A 20581-nucleotide genomic window follows, 5' to 3' on the forward strand; every position below is an offset into this window, starting at 1 on the left:
AAGATCAACAAGACACTCAAAAAGGATTCAGAAGAAGAAATAATAATCAAGTATATATTTGTACAGCTGAAATAATCAGTCAGTTCACTAATTAGTCAGCCGACAGGAAACTATCCTGATGATGGTTTGAGTGACTTTTTTCTGTAAAATCATTCGATGTTTCATCTTCTCAGATGTTTGATTTGCTGCTTTTCCTCTGAATGATCTGAATGATCTGAATGTGTTTGTAATAATGTGGAGCCTTGGACTAAACAAACACTGTGAAGGCGTCACTTTGGCCTCATCGTCACCACATTTCTCACTGTTTTCACAATGTTTCCAAACCAAACGCACGATCTGTGACTCACAGGGACATTTTACTGCACTCACTATTTTTACTTGAATACTTCAAGTACATTTTCCTCATTATACTTCTACTGAAGTAACATTTTCAATTCTGTTACTTGTAGCAGAGTACTTTTACTGTGTGGTACACTGGGTTTCACAGGCTCGGACTCTCTGTGAAAGTAAACTGAACTTCATGTGTAAACTGATGGACTGAACCTTTAGCAGAGCTCCTGTGCTTCTGAATCTGTCCACTAGATAGAGACAAATCCTCTTTTCTGAGTCTCAGAGCAGCAGGTGAAGAAAACTCCTTCAGCTCAACATCCACAGGATCCATTCAAAGAACTGGTCGAAACATGTGAAGCCGCATCAAACACACTCGTGTCAATGCAAGCAAAGACGAAAAAAGAGAAATAAATCTTTCAACATAAAGAAGAAAAAGAAAAAACATAAGCATGAATTAAAAATCTAAAATATAGTTAATGGAGGATTAATTATCAAGATGTGGATGTTTCTGTGTGTCTTGATGTTCTACATCATTAAACGCATATTTAACATTTTTGACAGTTTTATATACGGTCGAATGAATCCTGCACTTTATGACAGGAAGGCATTTCAAACAATAACAAACCTTCACAAGTTAATACTTCATATAATACATAAAATATACCGTAGAAAGTGCTGGAAGAAGTATTCACATCATTTACCAAAGTTAAAGTAGTAATACCACAAGTTACAAGTAAAATCATAGATTTCAAGTTTGACTAAAAAGGGTTTATATCAAAATCTACTTTAAATCCTGAAACCCAGCTTGAACTAACTTTGATTGAAGGGCTCACGTTTGGTTGCTACTCGTTATTTAAAGGTGAACTTTGACCTCCCGTCACAGTCGTGGTCACGTGTTGTTCGCTGTTGTTTGTTGAGGATCAGCTGCTTTAAATGTCTTTTTATGATGACGGTTGTATCAGCAGCTGCCAAAGTGAAAACTGTTTCCTGATGACAGAATAATGCATGAATGAACGTTAATGAACTTTAATGGTTTTAGATGATGTCGGTGTGAAAAGAGCCACTCAGTGAATCCAGGGTGAGTCTGTTCATACCAGTTCAGTGATAGTAAACACAGCGACAGCTTCTTTCTGATTACGCTGCAGTTTCTATTTTAACAGGAACTTCAGCTTCACCGGTACGAGTCACCAACTAAGTCAGGGTTCAACAAAACCACAAGAGGCTCCCTCCTGGAAGTGCTGAGGTGTTGCATCAGACCACACGAGTCCGTCTGCGAGTCCTGCAGAAACAGAACGACTTCCACTGGAAATCAGATCAATTCTGTGCGAAAGGACCGCAGTCGAGCTCAAAGCTCATTCAAACAAAGCAAAGCTGAAGCAGCTTCTTATTTCTAACTATTTCTAATTTCATGCAGCAGCTAATTCTCTGCAAACCTCTTTCCAAACACATCTACGCTTCAGCCTCCAGTGAGAACAGAGCATTTCTTCTGACTGCCGCTTCAACTGTTTGCAGTGTTGAACATGTGGGAAACTTTCCAGGAAGATAAGCTGCTCGACTCCAAGTTATTTTCCTGCACAGATCAGATAATAACTTGTTTTGCACGTGGCTCCACAGTCACAGCGGAGTTACACAACACTGGAGTCGCTGATAAAGGGTTTGAAATAACTTTACTGCACACAGACGTGACACGTTTCCATGCCGACTGCTGCGTTTTCAGCAGGTTTATGTTTGACTATGTTTCGGTTGAAGAAAAGAGGTGAAGCAGAGTCTGTGTGCAGAAGCTTTGACACTGGATGAAAACCTTCATGTTGGGACATGTTGGCACACAGAAATAAAACCGGCTGTTCAGAGGACGAGTTAAAGCACGTCACTTACAAAATGATGAAGTGAAGCATCGTATCCAGACAGGGCCTGACACCAGGAATAATGTCTATACATCATCCTTTTTCTATTCTGTGGTGGTTTTCTGCTGAAGCAGCACATACACTTCATTCTGGAAAATAAAACTTATTAACAATGGCAACTTCAAGACTGAAGGGCTTTTAAAATGTTTTGAAAAACACACTTCAGGACTGTGTGCAGATAATTTTACTACAACTAACTTATTAAAACATCTTTATGAACAAAAACAAAACACAACAATCAGGTGTCATGACTTGAAAAAGAAAAGGCAGGAACTGAATTATCCACCAGCATAACATTCAAAATAAGAACAGTAATTACAACCAACTCATTTACAAAAACAATAACAGAATAGATTGATAAATGACAGTAATCGATAACATATAATAAATAATCAGTAAATGAGTTTTCCCACCCTAAAAATGACGCAGTTCAAACCAAAAAACTGAACTTTGGTTAAAATGTAATAAATTATGATTAATATGTGATGGATTTGCTGTAAAATATGATTAAATGAATCAAATCTGTTGGAAAATGAAGCTTTTCAGCAGCTTTACGGCCTTTACGTGACGACGTGTTGTGACGTGCGGGTGACGCGCAGCACGCATTGTTCAAGCGTGGCGTCGTTCAAGACAACGTCAGGGGATTTAAATAAGATTAAAAAAACACATTTCTATCAATTTAATCCTGTAGTGGACAACAGAAGCAACATGGGCCGTTCAACGAGGTTAGTTACCCGAAGGAGGGATCAGGCCCGCGGCCTCCTGCCCACACAGACGGCTAGCCAGTCTGATTGTGCGTTAGCTAACAGCGGACGCTAGCTAACAGTGGACGCTGGCTAACATTGTGCGTTAGCTGAAGGAGCGAAACTCACTTTAGGCCACTTTTATATGACTTTAAGGAGCCTTATCAAGCTTAGGACACTTACGATATGACAGTAAAAGCACCAAAAGTGATTTTTGTATATTATAAAGGCCGTCTTGTTCCTTTTTGTATTATTATTATTTTTGTCTAAAAAGGCCAAACATGCTAATTTACATTGTTTGGTTAGCTAACGGTGACGTCGACTAACTGATGTTAGTTAAGGTAACTGGGTCAAGCGACAACCTGTCAGGCTTTATAAGCACTGCTGCGATGTTTTTGTGGTTTTAGTCACATGTCACAACCTTCAGTGGTCTAAAAAAGGCTCAGCCACGGCTTACGTGCTGAATGGACCGGACAGGTGACACTTGAGGTTACAGGTGTGACCTCTGACCTGTTCTGCATGAGCATGATGAAACACTGGGCTGTAACCTGGAACATCAAGGCTGCCTGTTTGTTTAGTGATAAAGCCAACCCGACCTGCAGCAGACAGGTGGAGAGTTTGTAGCTGACCCTCAGGGCCCTTCCTGTTCCTCACTTTCACTTTCCTCATTTGCAGAAAGTTGAACTATTTTAGTTCCTTTATGATGACTTCCCATTATGACATGTGTTCCTAAATATGAAGCAGCTAACAGCTCTTTTAATCATTGATCGACATGTTGAATCTTCTCAGATAATCCAGTCAACCGTTGGTCGATGAAATGTCAGAAATGTCTTTGTTTTGTCTGTCAAATAACTGAAGGTGTTTAATGTCAAAGAAGACAGAACAGCAGAAAGATGGATGTAAAGAGTTTGTCATGTTTTAAATGATTGACTGTGTTTGTGTGTCTGCAGCTTCAGAGTGATTCTGCTGTGGATCTTTTTGGTTTACAAAGAGAACACAGGTGAGTTTACCTGAACATAAACTGAGGTTTTATTGAACCAGAGACAGGCAGCAGCACTAAACATCCGGTCCAGTCAGTCGCTGTTCTGGAGCTTTTGATCTTATCACATGGGCTTCGTCAGAGTGGAAAAGTCTGCAGTTTGATCTGAGATCTGGACAAGTGGAGAAAAATACATAAAATTCAGAGTTTGTCAGAATTCATCCGTCTGACTGAACCCAGTCAAGCTTCTGTGGATCGTCTCCATTGACAGACATTAATCTCTGAGCCTCGAGGACGGCCGTGTTAGGGAGTTATGCTACCTCGTGATGCCACAGTGACTTCCTGTTTGCATACACACATCACTGAAGTCTTTCCTGGCTGAGACATTTCTGATGGTTTGATGGTGGGACCTGGTTTAGTTCATCACTCGTTTGGGACTAGTCAGTCGCTGCTGTCTGACGTCCGTGTTGGACAGACGGCCTCTAGGCGTCCTTCATCATGGTGGGTTTCACACAGTCTTTATTTCTTCCACTGATCAAAGTGTTTTCTCGCAGTGATCTGCCAGGTTCTGGTCCAGGGTTTTATCGGAGACAGCGTCCTGCTGCCCTGCATCTACAACAAGGGCGAAACGCTGCAAAAAGAAGTCTCCGTCTTCTGGAGGGACAAAGACGACAGCATCGTTCTGGACATCAGTAAAAATCGCCCGGACCCTTCGACCCAGAACCAGAAGTTCAGAAACCGAGTGACGAGTTTCCCACATCTGTTCACGAAGGGGAACTTCTCCGTCCTGCTGGAGGACGTCCAGCAGTCCGACGGCAGCCTGTTCGACTGTCACATCCCGTCAGAGGACTTCCAGCAGAGACTCGTCCTCAACGTCTCAGGTCTGTCCGAGTCCCGAGTGCTTTCAGAGAAGTTTGTAAAGGTGGCGGGGGGGGGGAGCTGAACTCGTGTCTGTTGGCCCTGTTTGAACAGTGGCTGCTAAAGACGAGATGATTGGTGTCACTCTGATGCAGAATCAGATCCAAGTGGATCCTGTGATCCAGTTTCACAACATGTTTTTATCTTTTCAGAAGCTACTTTTTCACTGCTGTCAAAAAGAAGTGGGGGCCCGCGGCTGCATTAATGTTCAGAACCACAAAAACATGAAGTGCACGTCGGCTGTCACATGATCACAGTTAATTAAAAAAAGGTCAAATCATGAATCATCAACGAAATCATTCAAACATTTCAGTTTGCCAGTTAGTTCCACTCATTGAAGACAGTCATCAGTCACTTTATTCAAAGGTGAGCCAGTTGTCATAGAAACAGCAAAGACTTCTAGAGAAAGTAAAGACGAGCAGCACGTGGTCTCCTGATGGGCTGAAAACTGAAACTCATGTTTTTCCTGCAGTTTTCAGTCTCTCATGTTTCTCCACTAACCGGTCACATGACCACACGCTGAGTGATCCGGGATCAGGTGTTGACGCTGACTCTGTTCGTCTTGTAGGTAAACGTGTCGAAGCGGCTCCGGGACCGACGGGCGGCGCCGCGGCCACGCTGAACTCCCTCCACGCGATCCTGCTCTCGCTTCCTCTGGCTTTGCTCTTCTGAAGCGAAACTCTGACAGTAAACAGGAAGGAACTTTTGTTTGAGGAATTAAACAGCGTCAGCCCCCCCCCCCTTCTTACACATATTTTATTACAGCTCTGTTGTCATTTCTTTATTGTGAAGCTGATTTGTAAACATTGTTATGAACAATGAGTCGTTACAGTCAGGATAATGTTTCATTAATTTATCTTTGATTTATTTATCGGTCGGCAGAAAACACCAAAGAGAAACATCTAAAGTGTTGAGGAAAACTACGTCAGTACAGAGAAACTCTACATCAACAGTTTGACGTCTGCAGAAGGTTTCAGAGACAAACAAACGTTCTGAAGAATCATTCAGAATTATAACGATCAGTTTGCTGCAGGACAAACGTATCAATGGAAATATTATTGCACCTTATTCGCTGCTCTTTCATGCTAAAACTAGAATATTCCAGCAGTTAATTGATGATGATCGGCAGCTCTCTCGTTACTTGTGTCGGAAACATTTTAAACTTTGCTCGTGTGTCACTTCCAGTCATCCAGATGTTACATATTTACTTTATTACTGCGTGTTTCAGCAGCTCTTTATCACGTGTTCATGCTGCTCTGACTGCAGCTTTGTCTGTACCTGCACTTTGACTCCATTTGTGAAGAGATGCTAACGGCTAATGTTGATAATATCGGATCTGCTGCAGCCCGTTCACACCTGCAGTCAACGTGTAATCTGGATCAGGATCCATGGTCCGTATATAATCTGGTGTTTTTAATGTGTTCTCTGTTTCCTCTGACATCAGATCTGTCCTCCAATCAAACCAGACTCCCTGAAAAAGTCACACAGTTTTGTGAGTTGTTGAGTTTGGGGAAACTTTCTAAACTTTGGGAACAACAAATTCTTCATTATCTGCCCCCCCCCCCCCCCCCCCCCCACACACACACACACACACGTCACAGTTCTGATGCTTCTTTTGTTGATTTCATGGTTCAGAACAGACCTGTGATCAGTAATTAGAGGCCTCGTCTGCTAAATCCGAATGTGTGTATGTTGTGCAGATGATGCAGGTGGCAGGTGGATGGCAGGTGGATGGCAGGTGTGAACGGGCCGTCTGAGCGTGTCGACACTAAGCTTTGTATTTATTTGATCTGATCATAAGTTTTTTATATTTTGGAAGAACGGTGAAGTCTCAGACTGACAGACTGAAGTTTGTTTCATTCTCAAATAAAAAGTGGAAGAAATGAGTTTTTCTCTCTGCAGTAACATCGTTTCACCACAAGGTGGCGCCACGTCATCACATCCTGGTGCTCAGAAACTTTATTAGACTGGAATCATATTAAACTACTACTGTTAGTCCTGATAGTACTGCTACTCTGTTACTGCTGGTACTAGTACTCCAACTGACACCACTACTGCTTTTACTGGAATAATATTTCACCACTACTGCATGTACTACTGATGTTACTATCACAACTACTGCTGTGACTGCGAGTACTCCTACTGACACTATTACTACAGTTACAGTACTACTTTTAGTACCACCAGTACCAGCACCACTACTGTAATGCCAACACTTCTAATATGCTGCTGTTGAAGTTTTTATTCCTTGAAGTACTACTGCTGAAGTATTACTGCTACTGCTGTTACTACCACTACAGTATGACAATACTTCTGTAAGTATTATCAGTTACTACTGCTACTGTAATACTCTCATGGTCAGAACTACTAATACTATGATTCTTTCTGCTCCAATTACTGCAGCTCTGTTTTTACTGCACCACCACGGATAATAAATGTAGTAGTACTATCAGAGGAACTAGATCTAATACTTTCACTACTGCTCTAATTACCACTGCTGCTGTTATTACCACGACTATTATTAAATCAGTGGTATTCATTAATATGAGTACTCTCAGTCCAACTGACACCTGCAGTACCTGCAGCTGCTCCACCTGCAGGAATGTCCAGTTTGAGGCGGCTGTCTCTCACCGGCATGAACCAGCAGTCCTCGTCCTGCCGGGACTCGGTCTGTCGGAGACACCTGTTGAAGCAGGTGAGTCACCGGTGCAGAGGGTCATGCAGTGTGTCTCGTGCTCGCTGCTGCTGCGGCTGATGATGATGATGATGAAACAGTGTGTTGGGGGTTTTGGTGATCTGGTGAAGCAGGAAGTGGAGGCTGGTCGCAGCAGCGCGGCTCTCAGACGGTCCCCTCCTGCGGATGCTGCCGCAGCTCATCATGGTTCCGCTGTGGGTCTTCCTCCCGGTGCTTCTGGTCCGCGCTGAGGCGCAGAACCTGACGGAGGTCAGGGTGGAGCTGGGTCAGCGTGTCCTCCTGAACTGCTCCGTGAACACTTCGGACATCTACTGGTACATGGAGATCCACGGCCGGCTCAGAGTCTGCCTCCTCCGCACGTTCAGCTTCGGGTCCGGGTCCAAGGTCTACATCTCTCCTGGAGGGAAATACGCGTCCGTGAAGACAAACAGCCTGCAGGTGGAGAACATCACGGCGGAGGACTGCAGGCTGTATTTCTGTGCCAGGAGGCTCAACAACAAAGTTGTGTTTGAAGAGGTTTTCCGCATCGTCTCAGGTGAGTTTGAAAAGTTTCTCTGAAGCTTTTTAACGCAACTTAAAGGTTCAGTTCACCTGCATCCAGCACCCCAAGCCAGAAACTGGCATCATTTCAGACTGCAGGTGGATGAAGTGAACACCTGGGTGGAGCTCCAGCGGGTGAGGCCAGGTGAAGATCTGAGGTGAATTACAGCTTTACACTTTGTTCTTGTCCTGGTTAAACAAACCGGTTTTAATTGGTCAGTTTAAGATGCAGCAGGTGTCTGATTGGTGGATTTTGTGACCTTTGGACAGTTGATTGACAGGTTTGATTGCGAGTGGTTTCAATATTAGGCCTGGCTTTGTTAGACAAGAGCTGAGCCTGGGACCGCGGTTTGCTGCTGAACATGATGGCTTTTAAGGCTTTAGTGTTGAAACATACAAAAATAAGATCTAAGAAACAAAACAACTTGTTTTGGTTTGACTGCCAACGCTGGGACATAATGAAAAAGAGAGATACTGCTCTAAAAAAGTTTTTAAAGTCAAGATTGAGCACTGATCATTTCATTTTTAAAAGTTTAAGAAACAGGGTTACGCAGCAAATTAGAAAGGCTAGGGCAACTTTTTTCTGGATCTCATCGGGGATGTCAAGGGGAACAGTAAAAAATGATGGAATAGCATCGATAAATTACTTGGGAAGGTAAAATATACACATGAGAGTATTCAGCTCAAGATAAATGACTCCATCTTCAATGATAGCATGCTATTGCTGTCCATTTTCATGATTATTTTTTAAAGTCTGTGCAGCAACTTAGTCAGATGTTTCCTGGAAACAGACCCTCCGCTACCATTTATTTGTGAGGGGCCTGTATTTGACTTAAAAATAATTAATGAGGCAAAGGTGAATTCAATTTTATCTAATTTTTCAAATAGTAAAGCTGCATAAAGAGTCTGTCATTTCATCTTTAACTACAATAATAAATAAATCCATAAACGAGGGCACTTTCCCAGGACTTTTAAAACAGCTGTAGTGACTCCAGTACTTAAATCTGGTGACGCTCAGGAGGTCAGTAACTACCGCCCCATTAGTATACTCCCGGCAGCCTCAAAGGTCCTGGAAAAGGCAGTGGCAGAACAACTCATTGCCGACCTTGAATCCAAGGAATCAAGAAAAAACATCCCACGGACACGGCTTGCTGCTACTTCCTCGAGGAAATTAAAACCAACTTAGACCAAGGTGGTGTGGTTGGCGCTGTATTTTTAGACCTGCACAAGACCTTTGATACCGTCGATCATAACAAACTACTTCATAAACTTCGTGATTACAATCTTTCATCACACGCTCAAAATTGGATCAAATCACACCTGAGTGATCGTCACCAGTGTGTGCGTGTTAACAATACACTCTCCCCACTTAAAGCCTGCCCACTGGGTGTTCCACAAGGATCAATCTTGGGGCCATTACTTTTTAGCATTTATATAAATGACCTGCCTTCCGTGTGTGATGATGTCAGCATAATAATGTATGCAGACGACACTGTCATATACACTCACGGTAAGAGCACTACAGCTTTTACTGCTCACTATTTTGATATTTTATTCTGTATAGTTTGTTCTTTATAGTCTTATTTCACAAATTTTCACTTTTTTCACTGCGTTATGCTTACAGTCACGGTACACTTTATTTTCTACACACTGCCATTTGCTGTATATGCTCTTTTTTGTGCAATACTTTTTCATTACTACTGTTTACTATTTTGCTATTTTATTATTATTATGTATATAATCTTTTTACTGCTCGCTATTTTGATATTTTATTCTGTATAGTTTGTTCTTTATCGTCTTATTTTCACTTATTTCACTGTGTGTAATGCTGCTGCTGCACTGCAATTTCCCAGCTTGGGATAAATAAAGTATATCTAGCTAGCTATAACTCTTGCCTTACCTTAAATTTAGAAAAAACTGTAACCATGTATTTCACCAATAGGTTCACATTGAAAGGATGCCCTAACGACGAACGAATGTGGATAGATTCAAGTACTTGGGTGTTTCTCTTAGTTTTAAGAATCATGTAAAAAAACTGACGAACATACTGAAATTCACTCTAACTTTCGATCATGAAGGAATTCACTCCCAGTTGAGGCTTCCAGTTTGATCTGAATGCCATGATCATACCACATTTTCTATATTGTTTTACAAGCTGGTCTCAGTCAACCAAAACCGTTTTGAAACCACTGGAATCATTCTACAAAGGTGCCCTCAAAATTCATGATAAAAAGCCACGGCGCTACCATCACTGTCATATACTCAATAAACTTTGAAAATCTGATTAAGCATTCAAACGTCTGTTTACTTTTCAGAATGATTCATAATGCAGCAGCTCCCCCCTTGAAAAAAATATGTTACACACACAGTCAACAAGAACAACAAGATCTGTCACAAGGGGTGAGTGTCGTGTACCCCAACGCAAAACTGCATGACTGTATCAACCTGCCCAGGGACGACAGGTGGAAATTAGCAAGTTGCTATAAGCTAGCACAATGCATATTCTCGTGTTGTACAGGATTAGTGTTTCATTGTGCGCTGTCCCTGTTGAAATAAATAAATTACATTACAACAGGAAACGAGCATCACGTTTCTGACGCCGTGACTCAGATCAGGTGTTTCTCTGCTCACCTTTTCCAGATGTTCCGATCACTCCGATCACTCCGATCACCAGCTTCTCCGACGTGAACGACTCACAGCAGCAGCACACCTGGAAATTCTATCAGAGTGAGCCGGTCGTCCTCAGCTCGTTGGCCCTGAACGTCGTCCTCCTCCTCTTCGTCCTCACAGGTCAGTCTGTCGTTCACCTCCGAGTGTGTGGCTGTGTGAGGAGCTTCATCAGCTGAAGAAGACGAGGAATAGAACTGAATGACTCACCTGGTGCTCTGTTGGCAGGTTTGGCTTTTACATGTTTGTGTTTGAAGAACAAGAAGTGCATCTACCAGGTGCATGAGCCTCCACCCTTCACCTGTGAGAGCCCACGGCAGCAGGAAGCAGTGCAGGTGACCCAACCGCTGCTTTGATACTGTCACATGACTGCAACTGATAGCTCTAATGCCGCTACAACTAGCACTGCTACTGCAGCTCGCTACTGCTAAAACTGCTGCTCATCTCTGCGACTTCTATTTCTAATGCTACCACTGTTGCTGCTACTGCTACTTGTTGCTACTATCAGTATCACGGCACTACGACAGCTAACAGGACTGCTAACTCCTGCTGCTGCTACAACAGGCACCGTTACTACTAACCCTAACCCTAACCTGTTGCTGCTTTACACCTTCTTCATTCTGCTAACCCTGACAGTGCTATCAGTGGTCCTACTCCTGTTCTCAGTATTTCTGCTGTGTGTTTCAGTACGAGGAGATCCAGCTCCCCACCTACAGAGCCCCCCAGCCCGCTGCGCCTCCTTTAGAGTGTATTTACTACAAAGCTCAGCTTCCTCGACCCACCTGGACTGTTCCTGAACACCTGGACTGTTCCTGAACAGCTGGACTGTTCCTGGACACCTGGACTGTTCCTGAACACCTGGACTGCTCCTGAACACCTGGACTGTTCCTGAACAGCTGGACTGTTCCTGAACACCTGGACTGTTCCTGAACACCTGGACTGTTCCTGAACAGCTGGACTGTTCCTGGACACCTGGACTGTTCCTGAACACCTGGACTGCTCCTGAACACCTGGACTGTTCCTGAACAGCTGGACTGTTCCTGGACACCTGGACTGTTCCTGAACACCTGGACGGTTCCTGAACACCTGGACTGTTCCTGAACAGCTGGACTGTTCCTGAACACCTGGACTGTTCCTGGCCAGTGGTCCGCTCACCTGTTGTATTTATATCAGACATTCAAAGTGTTGGAAAGCAGAAACGAGAAGCCGTCCCAGGACTTCTTTTGTCTGACTGTGCAGGTCCATTGTGGACTTGAGGGTCGCTTTTATGTACGTTGCTGAGCTACGATCGTTTCCATCCCATCCAGCGAGCTCAGAGGGAGCACACCTGGCCAGGACCAGGTTTAAGGTGGCTGAAGAGTTAATGAATAATGTGGCTGCGCTGTTTTTAAACTTTGTCTCGTGTGTGTATTCGTTGCACATGTATTGCACAACGGTCTGGTTGTTTGCCTTCATGAATTCATGAACATAAGAACAAACCTGCCAGTTGTGGAGCAACAGCATTTGTCTAAATTTGGAAAATGAGAAGTTGTTCTGATGTCGTTTGTTCATGCAAAGGTTTTGAAACTTTTATCAGATCTAAAAACAGTTTTTAGACGCTGCAGTTTTACATTCAGCACATCCAGACCGACAGAAACTGGATGTTTCAGTCGCTCTTTGGTTACTTCCTGCTTTTTGTTGCAAGATGCTGTCGTTTCTGACTTTGTGTATTTTGGAAAATAAAGACTCTGCATGGCGCTGATAGCTTTCAGCCAGCAAACACTAATCTAAGTCCTCGTATCTGTGTTACCCTGCAGGATCACACCTTTGCTAAAAACCTGCCACTGTGCTGCCACGTCACTGAAAGCTCACAAAGTCAGTTTCTGATGTTCATCAGACGTCGTTCCGTTTCAGAAACGCAGAGTTTCAAACCTGTTGTGATGCGTTCAAGCTCTTCTTCATGTGTGATTCTGGTAGTTTTAATGTAAACAACTTCAACCAGTCCACCAAGTCCAAGTCCAGCAGCTGGAGTTTGTTTCGTAGAAAATGCGGATTGTTGTGGTTCTTCCAGGATCTAGAGGAGCCGCCTCAGCTCTTTGAATCCTTCTTTTCACTGATGTGCATTACACTTCCTTCAAGGCTTCAGACTCTGTTTGGTAAAATGGTTTCTGTTTTGACTCGAGCAGATTCTTCAGGGGAAATTCCTGAACTCTGTTTTCTCTCAAGAAATCCGTCAGAAAGAAATGAACTTTTGAAACCTGCTAAAACCTTCTTCTCTGTCGGTCTTTGTTTCTCAGTGCACAGTCGACCTCTGTAACAAACGTTTGGATCAGTAACTGTTCAAAAGCTTCTGGATGTGAGAGATGAAGCCTGAAAACTCATGGCAGCCATTGTCGGACGACAGTTTTTTATCCTTCCTTAAATGCATCAGAAGTCGGAGTCGTCTGCGTATGGAGAGACTCACTGTAACTGTAGCATCACAAGTCAAAGTGCTCATGCAGAAATACAAGAAGCTCAGAGCCACAAACATGGAGGGATGCTCTCTGTGACGGCGATGAAGAGGTTTGACAGGCTGTGTGTTACCGCTGCGCTGTGGGAGGAAAGTGTCAGCGTATGATTCAATCTGCTGTGTGGTGAGCTGCACTCATTATGCAGCAGCTAACGCTAACCAGCTGTACGGTTTCCCCTCACTGAAATATTCACACTCGTGTTTTATGGCTGGACCATATTCGTGCTTCATTTTTGTCCTGAACTCGGCCGACCGACGAGGGGCGTCCGGAAGCTTCGGGACCTCCACTGGAATGTAAAAAAAAAAACATTTTCACTGCGATGCAAAATCTCTGCAGAGCCAATGAGTGAACAGCAGCAGCGAGCAGTGATCGCAGGTTTGTCTGACACTCTGTTGAACTGTGGAAGCTGAAGTTTCACTCAGTCTCTTTGGTTTTCCTGCAGGTTTGAAGCCCTCTGTGGTCGGAAACGTGGTGAAAGGCAAACACGCTGCAGAGCTTTTTCAGAGCTGTGTTCATATTGTGTTGTTTCGTTCAGTGTAGTGTGTGTAGTGTAGGTGTAGGTGCTATGTGATCTCAACCGTTGGGTCAAATTCTGAAGAAACAAACATCCTGAAACCCGTCAGAAAGCTCTCTAACTGGACGCTCGGCAGGGAGAAACATGGTCCATCAGGATCCACCAGGATCCATTCTGTGTTTTAGTTGAGCTACAATCTCAGTCTAAATCTGAAGCATGATGGGATGCTGTGCTGGAGGCAAACATGTTCTGGTTGTCAGTTGCAGGTTTCAGATTGAAGTACTTCAGTATGTTTCAGCTCAACATTCATGTTTCCACGTCCACGGGACAAACTCATCACGCCAAAAGCTCCAGAACCAGAGAAATTCAAAAGTTCAACTTGACTGAAACTGAAGCAACTAAAAAAACTAAAAAATAATATTAGATCAGATAAAACTGTGGAAATGAAATTGTTCAACACAGCAAACAATAAAAGAGAAGACTTTGTATTCATGGCTCGTTGTGCTTGTTTCAGCCATCAGCAGGTTTTCCCTGAATGACCCCAGAACGACTGCGGACCCCAATAATAAGGCCTTGAATGGTGCTTCAGACAGAGCCGGAATGCTAATCAGCCAGCTAACGGTGAACACCTTCATATAAAGTTCGTTTTTAGTGACGGACGAGCTGAGACACTTTTACACCTGAAGTCAAACAGTGAAGTGCGAGAGGACGAAGACTCAGAAACCACTTCCTCTTGTCGCACGTCACGCTTGAGTCTGAAAGAAACTGCTGCAGTTTAAGAACAGACACTTTTCTGGACCTGAGCTGCTCCAAATTAGCAGCAAATGAGCTCTTTCCGTCATTTCCTGCCTTTGTGTGCGTCCTAACTCACACCTTCAGTTGAGGTTGATTTGTGGTTTAAAGGCTCATCTTTCAGTTGAATCTATTTGAAGTCGCTCAGAAAACGACCTTTGTTCTGTTATTTTGACTGTTGAAACTTCACTCTGAGTCCTCGCCTCACACCGTGTGAATCAGCTGATTTCACAATGTCGCCGTCGTCATGTGGCCGCCGGGCTCGTGTTGACGCAGAGGTCAAAGGTCAGACACATCAAATCGAAATTCCTCTGAAGTCTGGAAGTCCAGAGCTGGTTGTGTGTGCCCGGCTGTGGTCCAGTCACCCTCACTGACTGGCTGTCATATGACTTCCCTCATGTCTGACACCCCCGCACCAACTCTTCGTCCTCGTCTTGTGACTCAGACGGACGTTACTGAGGACGTTAGTGTGGTTTGTTTTGGGGACGTGTGTCCCCATAAAGTGAGTGTGGACACGTGGAAACAGGTCGACTGTTCGTGGCTCAGCAGGACAATCAGGGACGGACTCTTCATCACCAGGAACGTTTCCTGGAAACCTGAAGGGAACTCAGCAGCTGCAGGAACACGTTGTGGTGGTTGGAGTAGTTGTAGTAACAGTACGAGTTGCAGTCACAGTAATGTAGATGTCGTTTGCAGCATTGGGGCAGTAGTAGTAGTAGTAGTAGTAGTAGTAGTAGTACCTGACATTAGGAGGGGTTTGTGGTGCAGTAGTAATACCAGCAGTAAAACTTGTCAACCTTCAGCGCCCTCAGGAGGCTCCAGATGTGGATTCAGGCTGCACAGGCGGCTGGACAGGAAGCAGGAGCGCGGAGCAGGAAGTGATGCAGTACTGACAGAAGTTTTATTTCTCATGGTAGAGTAGTTTTACGTGCAGTCGTGGTCGTAGAAGTAGTTGTTGTACTCGAAGTTGCAGCAGTCCGAACAGATGGAGCGGTGGCTGGAACTGTGGGACTTGTGGTGGTATGAGTAGAACCTGTAGAACCGCTGAGATCCACATGGAGGCGCTGTGGTGTTACAGACTGAAGACTGTGTGTGTGTGTGTGTACTTTATTGTACTTTCTGTATGTCTGAGATTATTGATCAGCACAAAGTGAACAGAAAAGCAGCATGAAGTTCGATCTCTGTATCACCTCTAACACAATCACTTCTGCTCCAAAGTCTGACTTTTATCCAAATTATCTGATCGATTTGGTTGAAAACAGATTGATTGTTGTATTGAGGATTGTGTGCGCGCGCGTGCGCGTGCGCGTGCGTGTGCGTGTGTGTGTGTGTGTGTGTGTGTGTGAGACAGATGTTTTCCAGACTGAGAGAAAATTCAAATTCAACAGTCAGCTCTGTTGTAAAAATTAAAACAAATGTAGAATTCAACAAAAGAAATCAATCTGTGTCTAATTTTCATTTTAAAAAGACAGAATGAAAGAAAATGTGACTGAAATGTGAAGTATTGATGAGCTCCATCCGAACAGATGTGTGAAGTCAGCATCATTCATCCAGAATAATAACATCATCAATCCTGTTCTACTTTCAAAATAAAAGCATCTAAAATTAAAACTAACATCTCGAGATTGGATTTCAGATTTTATTCACTGCTTAAAATCTCATTTTAATGTTGGGATTGTTTGTCAGAGTCTGGTCCAGATGTTGCTGGAAACTAAAAGTCGACAGGAAGTGTGTTTGGACATCTTTTCCTCTCATTGCTTCAGAAGGTTAAAGACAAACATGCAGCGAGCAGAAACAGAACAAACATAACATGTTTAAATTGTCCTGAAGTACATCAAACATGGAAAAGGACAGAACGTGTGCAGAATCCTCTCTTTAACTAAAACAAACTGAAAGGTGAAATTTCTGTTTCATGATCATAATATTGATTCAAAAGATGGAGATGACTCAGTGCTCATATATGCAGGAGATTTAATCTTAAAGTTATAATCCTTATATCAAATCCCATTTTTGATACTGTTTATTTTTTGTATTTTTATGTTGGATCAGTGAAACACACCTGCTGTTGCACCTGCACAGGTATCACACTTCAACCAGGAAGAGCAACTTTCAGGGTTTTTATTCCTTTATTCCTGCATTTATTTATTGCTGGATTTTGTCTGTAAACCAGAAGATATTTTGTCCACACTGAACAGCTTCAGTTTCTTTACAGATTCAGATTATTAATGCAAAATAAATTCAGGTACATCATTGCACAGGTGTGTCTGTATGTTAGTGTAAGCTACCCAACAGAACATAAAGTCATAAAATGAGCTCCACCTGAACCAGCTGCAACATTAATGCACATGAATGCACCAATAATTATAATACAGAAAAAACAAAAAGAGAGATACATGTTTATTTGTAAAGTATTTTACACGGTAGTGTTTCTACTTTGAGTTATGGAAAACATTTGAATACTTCTCGGCTGTTTAAAGTGCAGCACACGTCGACGCTTCGTGTCGCTTTTGTTTCGCTTTTTGGTGATTTTATTATGAAAGTGTGCGGCGGAAATATGACGGTTTATTTTCTGGAACTTGACGCTTTGGATCGCGAGCGCGGCAGAGAGAGAGACGAAGAGGAGGAGAGGAAGAGAGGGAGGCAGTGTCCGCGTGGATGAAGAGAAGGGAAAGAGAGGAGGAGGAGGAAGAGGAGGATAAAGCCCAGCAGACAGACGGACGACGGGACCGGAAAGAAAGAAAAGAAATGTGGAATAATCCGCCAACTGCGCGCGCGACACCCTGAGGAATATTTCCGCTCGTGGAGGAATATTTCAAAAAATATTTTTCATTTTCGGGCTGATTTTTTTCTGGATTTGATCCCGCTGCTGCTGCTTCCTGTCGGGACTTCAGGGAGGGAAACACGCGCACGCACACACACACACGCACTCTGAGAGTTCACCTCGGTGCGAAGGGCGCGTGCGTGTGGGCGCGTGACCGTGCGTGCGTGTCTCAGTGTGTTTGTTTGCTCGCAGCTTTAATTGGTCGCTGTTGTTCTTAAATTAGATGTTTTTCAGACGGAGTTCGGCGCAGCTTTGGCTTCACGCCACAGATAATTCACGAGCTGCTTCACTTCGACTCATTTCGCACTGTGCGTGTTTTTGTCTGTTTGCGCGTGTTTTGAGTGTGCACGTGCGCGTCCACGCGGCCGTCCTGCATCAGCACGCGGCAGATCGATGAGGATGGATCCACTGACTTCAGCACGAGAGCGGAAGATGGGATGTTTGTGACTCCGCTTGTTTGTTCCGGATGGAGATTCAGTCAGAAAGAAGAAAACGGACGCAGTAAAAACTGGACTTGACTCCGCAGAAGAAGAGAAAAGGTGAGTTTAATCACATGTTATCGTTTGGTGACACTCTTTAAATAACTTTCCTGTGGAAATGATGCGGAAGATGCTTCTGCTGCTTTCAGGACGTCTCTGTAAAAACTCCTCTCCGACAGCATCAGTGATACTTCAGCTGCAGTTTTTCTACCTGTAGTACTGAAGTTTTTATCACTTCTTGCAGTTTTCATTGGATTTTTTGTCAGAATTAGAGAAGCCTGAGCTTCTGTAAATTTACGTTGTGATTTAATTTTTTTTTCTTTAAAGCCACGCCCATTCGCGTGTGGGCGGAGTCAACAGGTGATCCAGCCAGGTGACCGTGGCTCTTTGAGTGTTTGTCTTTTGGGCCTCTGAAGTGACTCAGAGAAGTTGAAAAGCCTTCGTGGTCTCAGCCGAGTCGATGAAACCTTCACTTCCTTCTGCACGTTTGAAACTTTTAGTGTTTTTTCATTCATTAAGGACACAAATTGTTTCCAGTTTCTCCAAAAGGTCTCAGATTTTCTCTTTTCTCACTTTTTATAAATCAGTGAAGTGAATATTAACTTCATAGACTGAACCAACAACCGATTGATCGATGATGAAAATAATCATGAGCTCTAATTTAAAGACGTCATTGGGGATTTTTTTTTACACTGCTCGCTACATGTAGCATGTAGCTCTTTGTTTTTCTTAAAGCAGCTTCTCAGCTCAGCGGGTTTTTCATCGCTCTTCTTTTCAGAAACAAACTGTGGCCAAAATATTTCCAGAGCCTCCACAGGTGTTCCTGAACGCCACCAGACTCCATTAAAAAAAATCAGTTTTTTTGTCCTGATATCAGGACTCAGACTGCAGCTGCTCCTCCCCTTTTCTGGACGTCCTCGAACTGTCAGACACCATCAGGTGGATCCCAGACGCTTTCACAGGTGTCAGTGGTGATGGTGCTCCACCTGTCAGGTGTGACAGCAGCAGATGACTTCTGAACTGTTTCAGATGAGTATTTTCTCCACGTGTTAATGACTCGTTCCACTGATAGAAACTTTAAATCACAAGAAAGTGTTTGACTGAAAACAGAAGAAAAAAATCCTGATTGATTATTGATGGCACCACTGTGTCGTCGTCAGGGTCAAAATACCGGGACAGGTGTAGGATTGAGAGCTGCAGGACACCTTCATCATGAAATGAATTGAAGTCTCGTTCTGAAGTCTCGTTCTGAACTCGGTGGAACATCGGTGGAGACGTGAGTGAGAGTTGGAGAGGGGAGTGGTGGGGAGAGCTGGTCGTGTTGGAGTACAGACATTTTTGAGTCAACTCAAAGATTTTCAGCATCAAGGATGAACAAATGAGTCAGCAACAAGTGAACTCTCACGAGACTTCAGAACGAGACTTCGTCGTCTTAAGGAGACAACAAACAGAGAGGGTCCAGGCTGGAAACGCCGTTTCCCTTTAAATGCAGTAAATGTACTTCGTTTCAGCACCGACAGAAAAATAGTTTCTATAGAGGAAACAAAGTTTCCCGGCAGGCCCATCTGTGTGTGTGCGTGTGTGTGTGTGTGTGTGCTGATGAGCATGGACGCCACACACACACACACACACACACACACACACACACACACACACACACACACACAGCTGTCCTTCAATAGTCTGGAGATAAGAGCCGTTATTGAAATCCCAGCTCCCTAACAGCCATCAATCACTCTGTGTGTGTGTGTGTGTGTGTTTGCGTGTGTGTGTTTGTGTGTGTGTTCGTAGAGCGGCGCTGATACATTTTCTCTCTGCTGGATTATGACTTCCTCGGGAAACGAGGCGACGTGCCTTATCAGTCCTCTGGCTGGGCGATAAAACACACACACACACACACACACACACAGACAGACAGACAGACAGACACACAGACAGACACACACACACACACACACAGACACCCACACACACAGAGATGTCGAGCCTCGTAACATCAGTGCAGACAGAGATGTGTGTGTGTGTGTGTGTTTTCTGCCTCGCTGTGTTCTGACGTCTTTTTGTTGCATCTAGAAAATCAAACTCTTTGTAATTTCTTTCCTTCTTTGTTGTTTGTTTGTTTCGTTTTCAGCATTTAGACAAAACTCTCTGAAACAGAGTTGAAAATATAAAATAGTAAACCTCCGATGTCGGTTTTTAGAAGAACACTCTGAAGTGTTTAAATTTAAAGAAACATCTGTCAGTTTTGGCTTTCTGTCCACATTTCAGCAGCGTTAAAAACCTTCAGGAACCACCGTGTTAAATAGTTCCTGATATTTCCGGTGTGAACTGGGACGATGGAGCTCTTTAAAACCCTTTTTTCAGTCTTTTCAGCCACCAGTTTTGTCGTTTGAAAACGTGTCGTGCAGACAGAAGGATGCTTCTGAGGATGATGAAGGATGTTAGCACGTGTGGCTAACTGAGAAGGATGTGATCTGAGGGAAACCTCTTTGCTCTGGTTGAAAAGAGACTTTCACCAGAAGGAGAAAAAAAGTGTCTTTGCAAACAGCTTCGATTACAGAGAGACTTCCTGTTCCGAAACCTCAGCGCTGGTTTCATGTGGTTTTTCTCTGCGTCTGCAGACATGGCGGACTGAGCGGCGTCCTCGAGGCAGACGGTCCCGTCTGAGGCGGACGCCAGAGGACTGCGGTCTCACATCATGGTAAGATCA

At 43.7% G+C, this 20581-nt stretch overlaps 2 protein-coding genes across 2 annotated transcripts in view; both read left to right on the forward strand.

The window, feature by feature from the left end:
* Positions 1-7649: 7649 nt before the first annotated feature.
* LOC121627640 lies at positions 7650-13484 on the forward strand. The gene is made up of 4 exons (XM_041966661.1): positions 7650-8104; positions 10750-10899; positions 11005-11111; positions 11464-13484. The coding sequence occupies exons 1-4, from the start codon at positions 7735-7737 to the stop codon at positions 11590-11592; spliced, it is 756 nt and encodes a 251-aa protein (XP_041822595.1). The 5' UTR covers positions 7650-7734; the 3' UTR covers positions 11593-13484.
* A 6983-nt stretch (positions 13485-20467) lies between these two features.
* Positions 20468-20581, forward strand: part of LOC121627658 (BCL-6 corepressor-like) — a 34890-nt gene continuing 34776 nt past the window's right edge. Inside the window, exon 1 of the mRNA XM_041966684.1 lies at positions 20468-20572. Within this exon, the coding sequence (XP_041822618.1) occupies positions 20570-20572 (3 nt within the window). The 5' untranslated portion in view covers positions 20468-20569. The remainder of the gene's footprint in view (positions 20573-20581) is intronic.

Source organism: Chelmon rostratus, chromosome 24, assembly GCF_017976325.1.
Source record: "Chelmon rostratus isolate fCheRos1 chromosome 24, fCheRos1.pri, whole genome shotgun sequence".
Lineage (NCBI taxonomy): Eukaryota > Metazoa > Chordata > Actinopteri > Chaetodontiformes > Chaetodontidae > Chelmon > Chelmon rostratus.

Coding starts and splice junctions, on each gene's coding strand:
- LOC121627640 (XM_041966661.1), top strand. CDS start 7,735: ATGCTGCCGCAGCTCATCATGGTTCCGCTGTGGGTCTTCCTCCCGGTG. Junction 10,900..11,004: donor CCTCCTCTTCGTCCTCACAG/GTCAGTCTGTCG, acceptor CTCTGTTGGCAG/GTTTGGCTTTTACATGTTTG. Junction 11,112..11,463: donor GGCAGCAGGAAGCAGTGCAG/GTGACCCAACCG, acceptor TGTGTGTTTCAG/TACGAGGAGATCCAGCTCCC.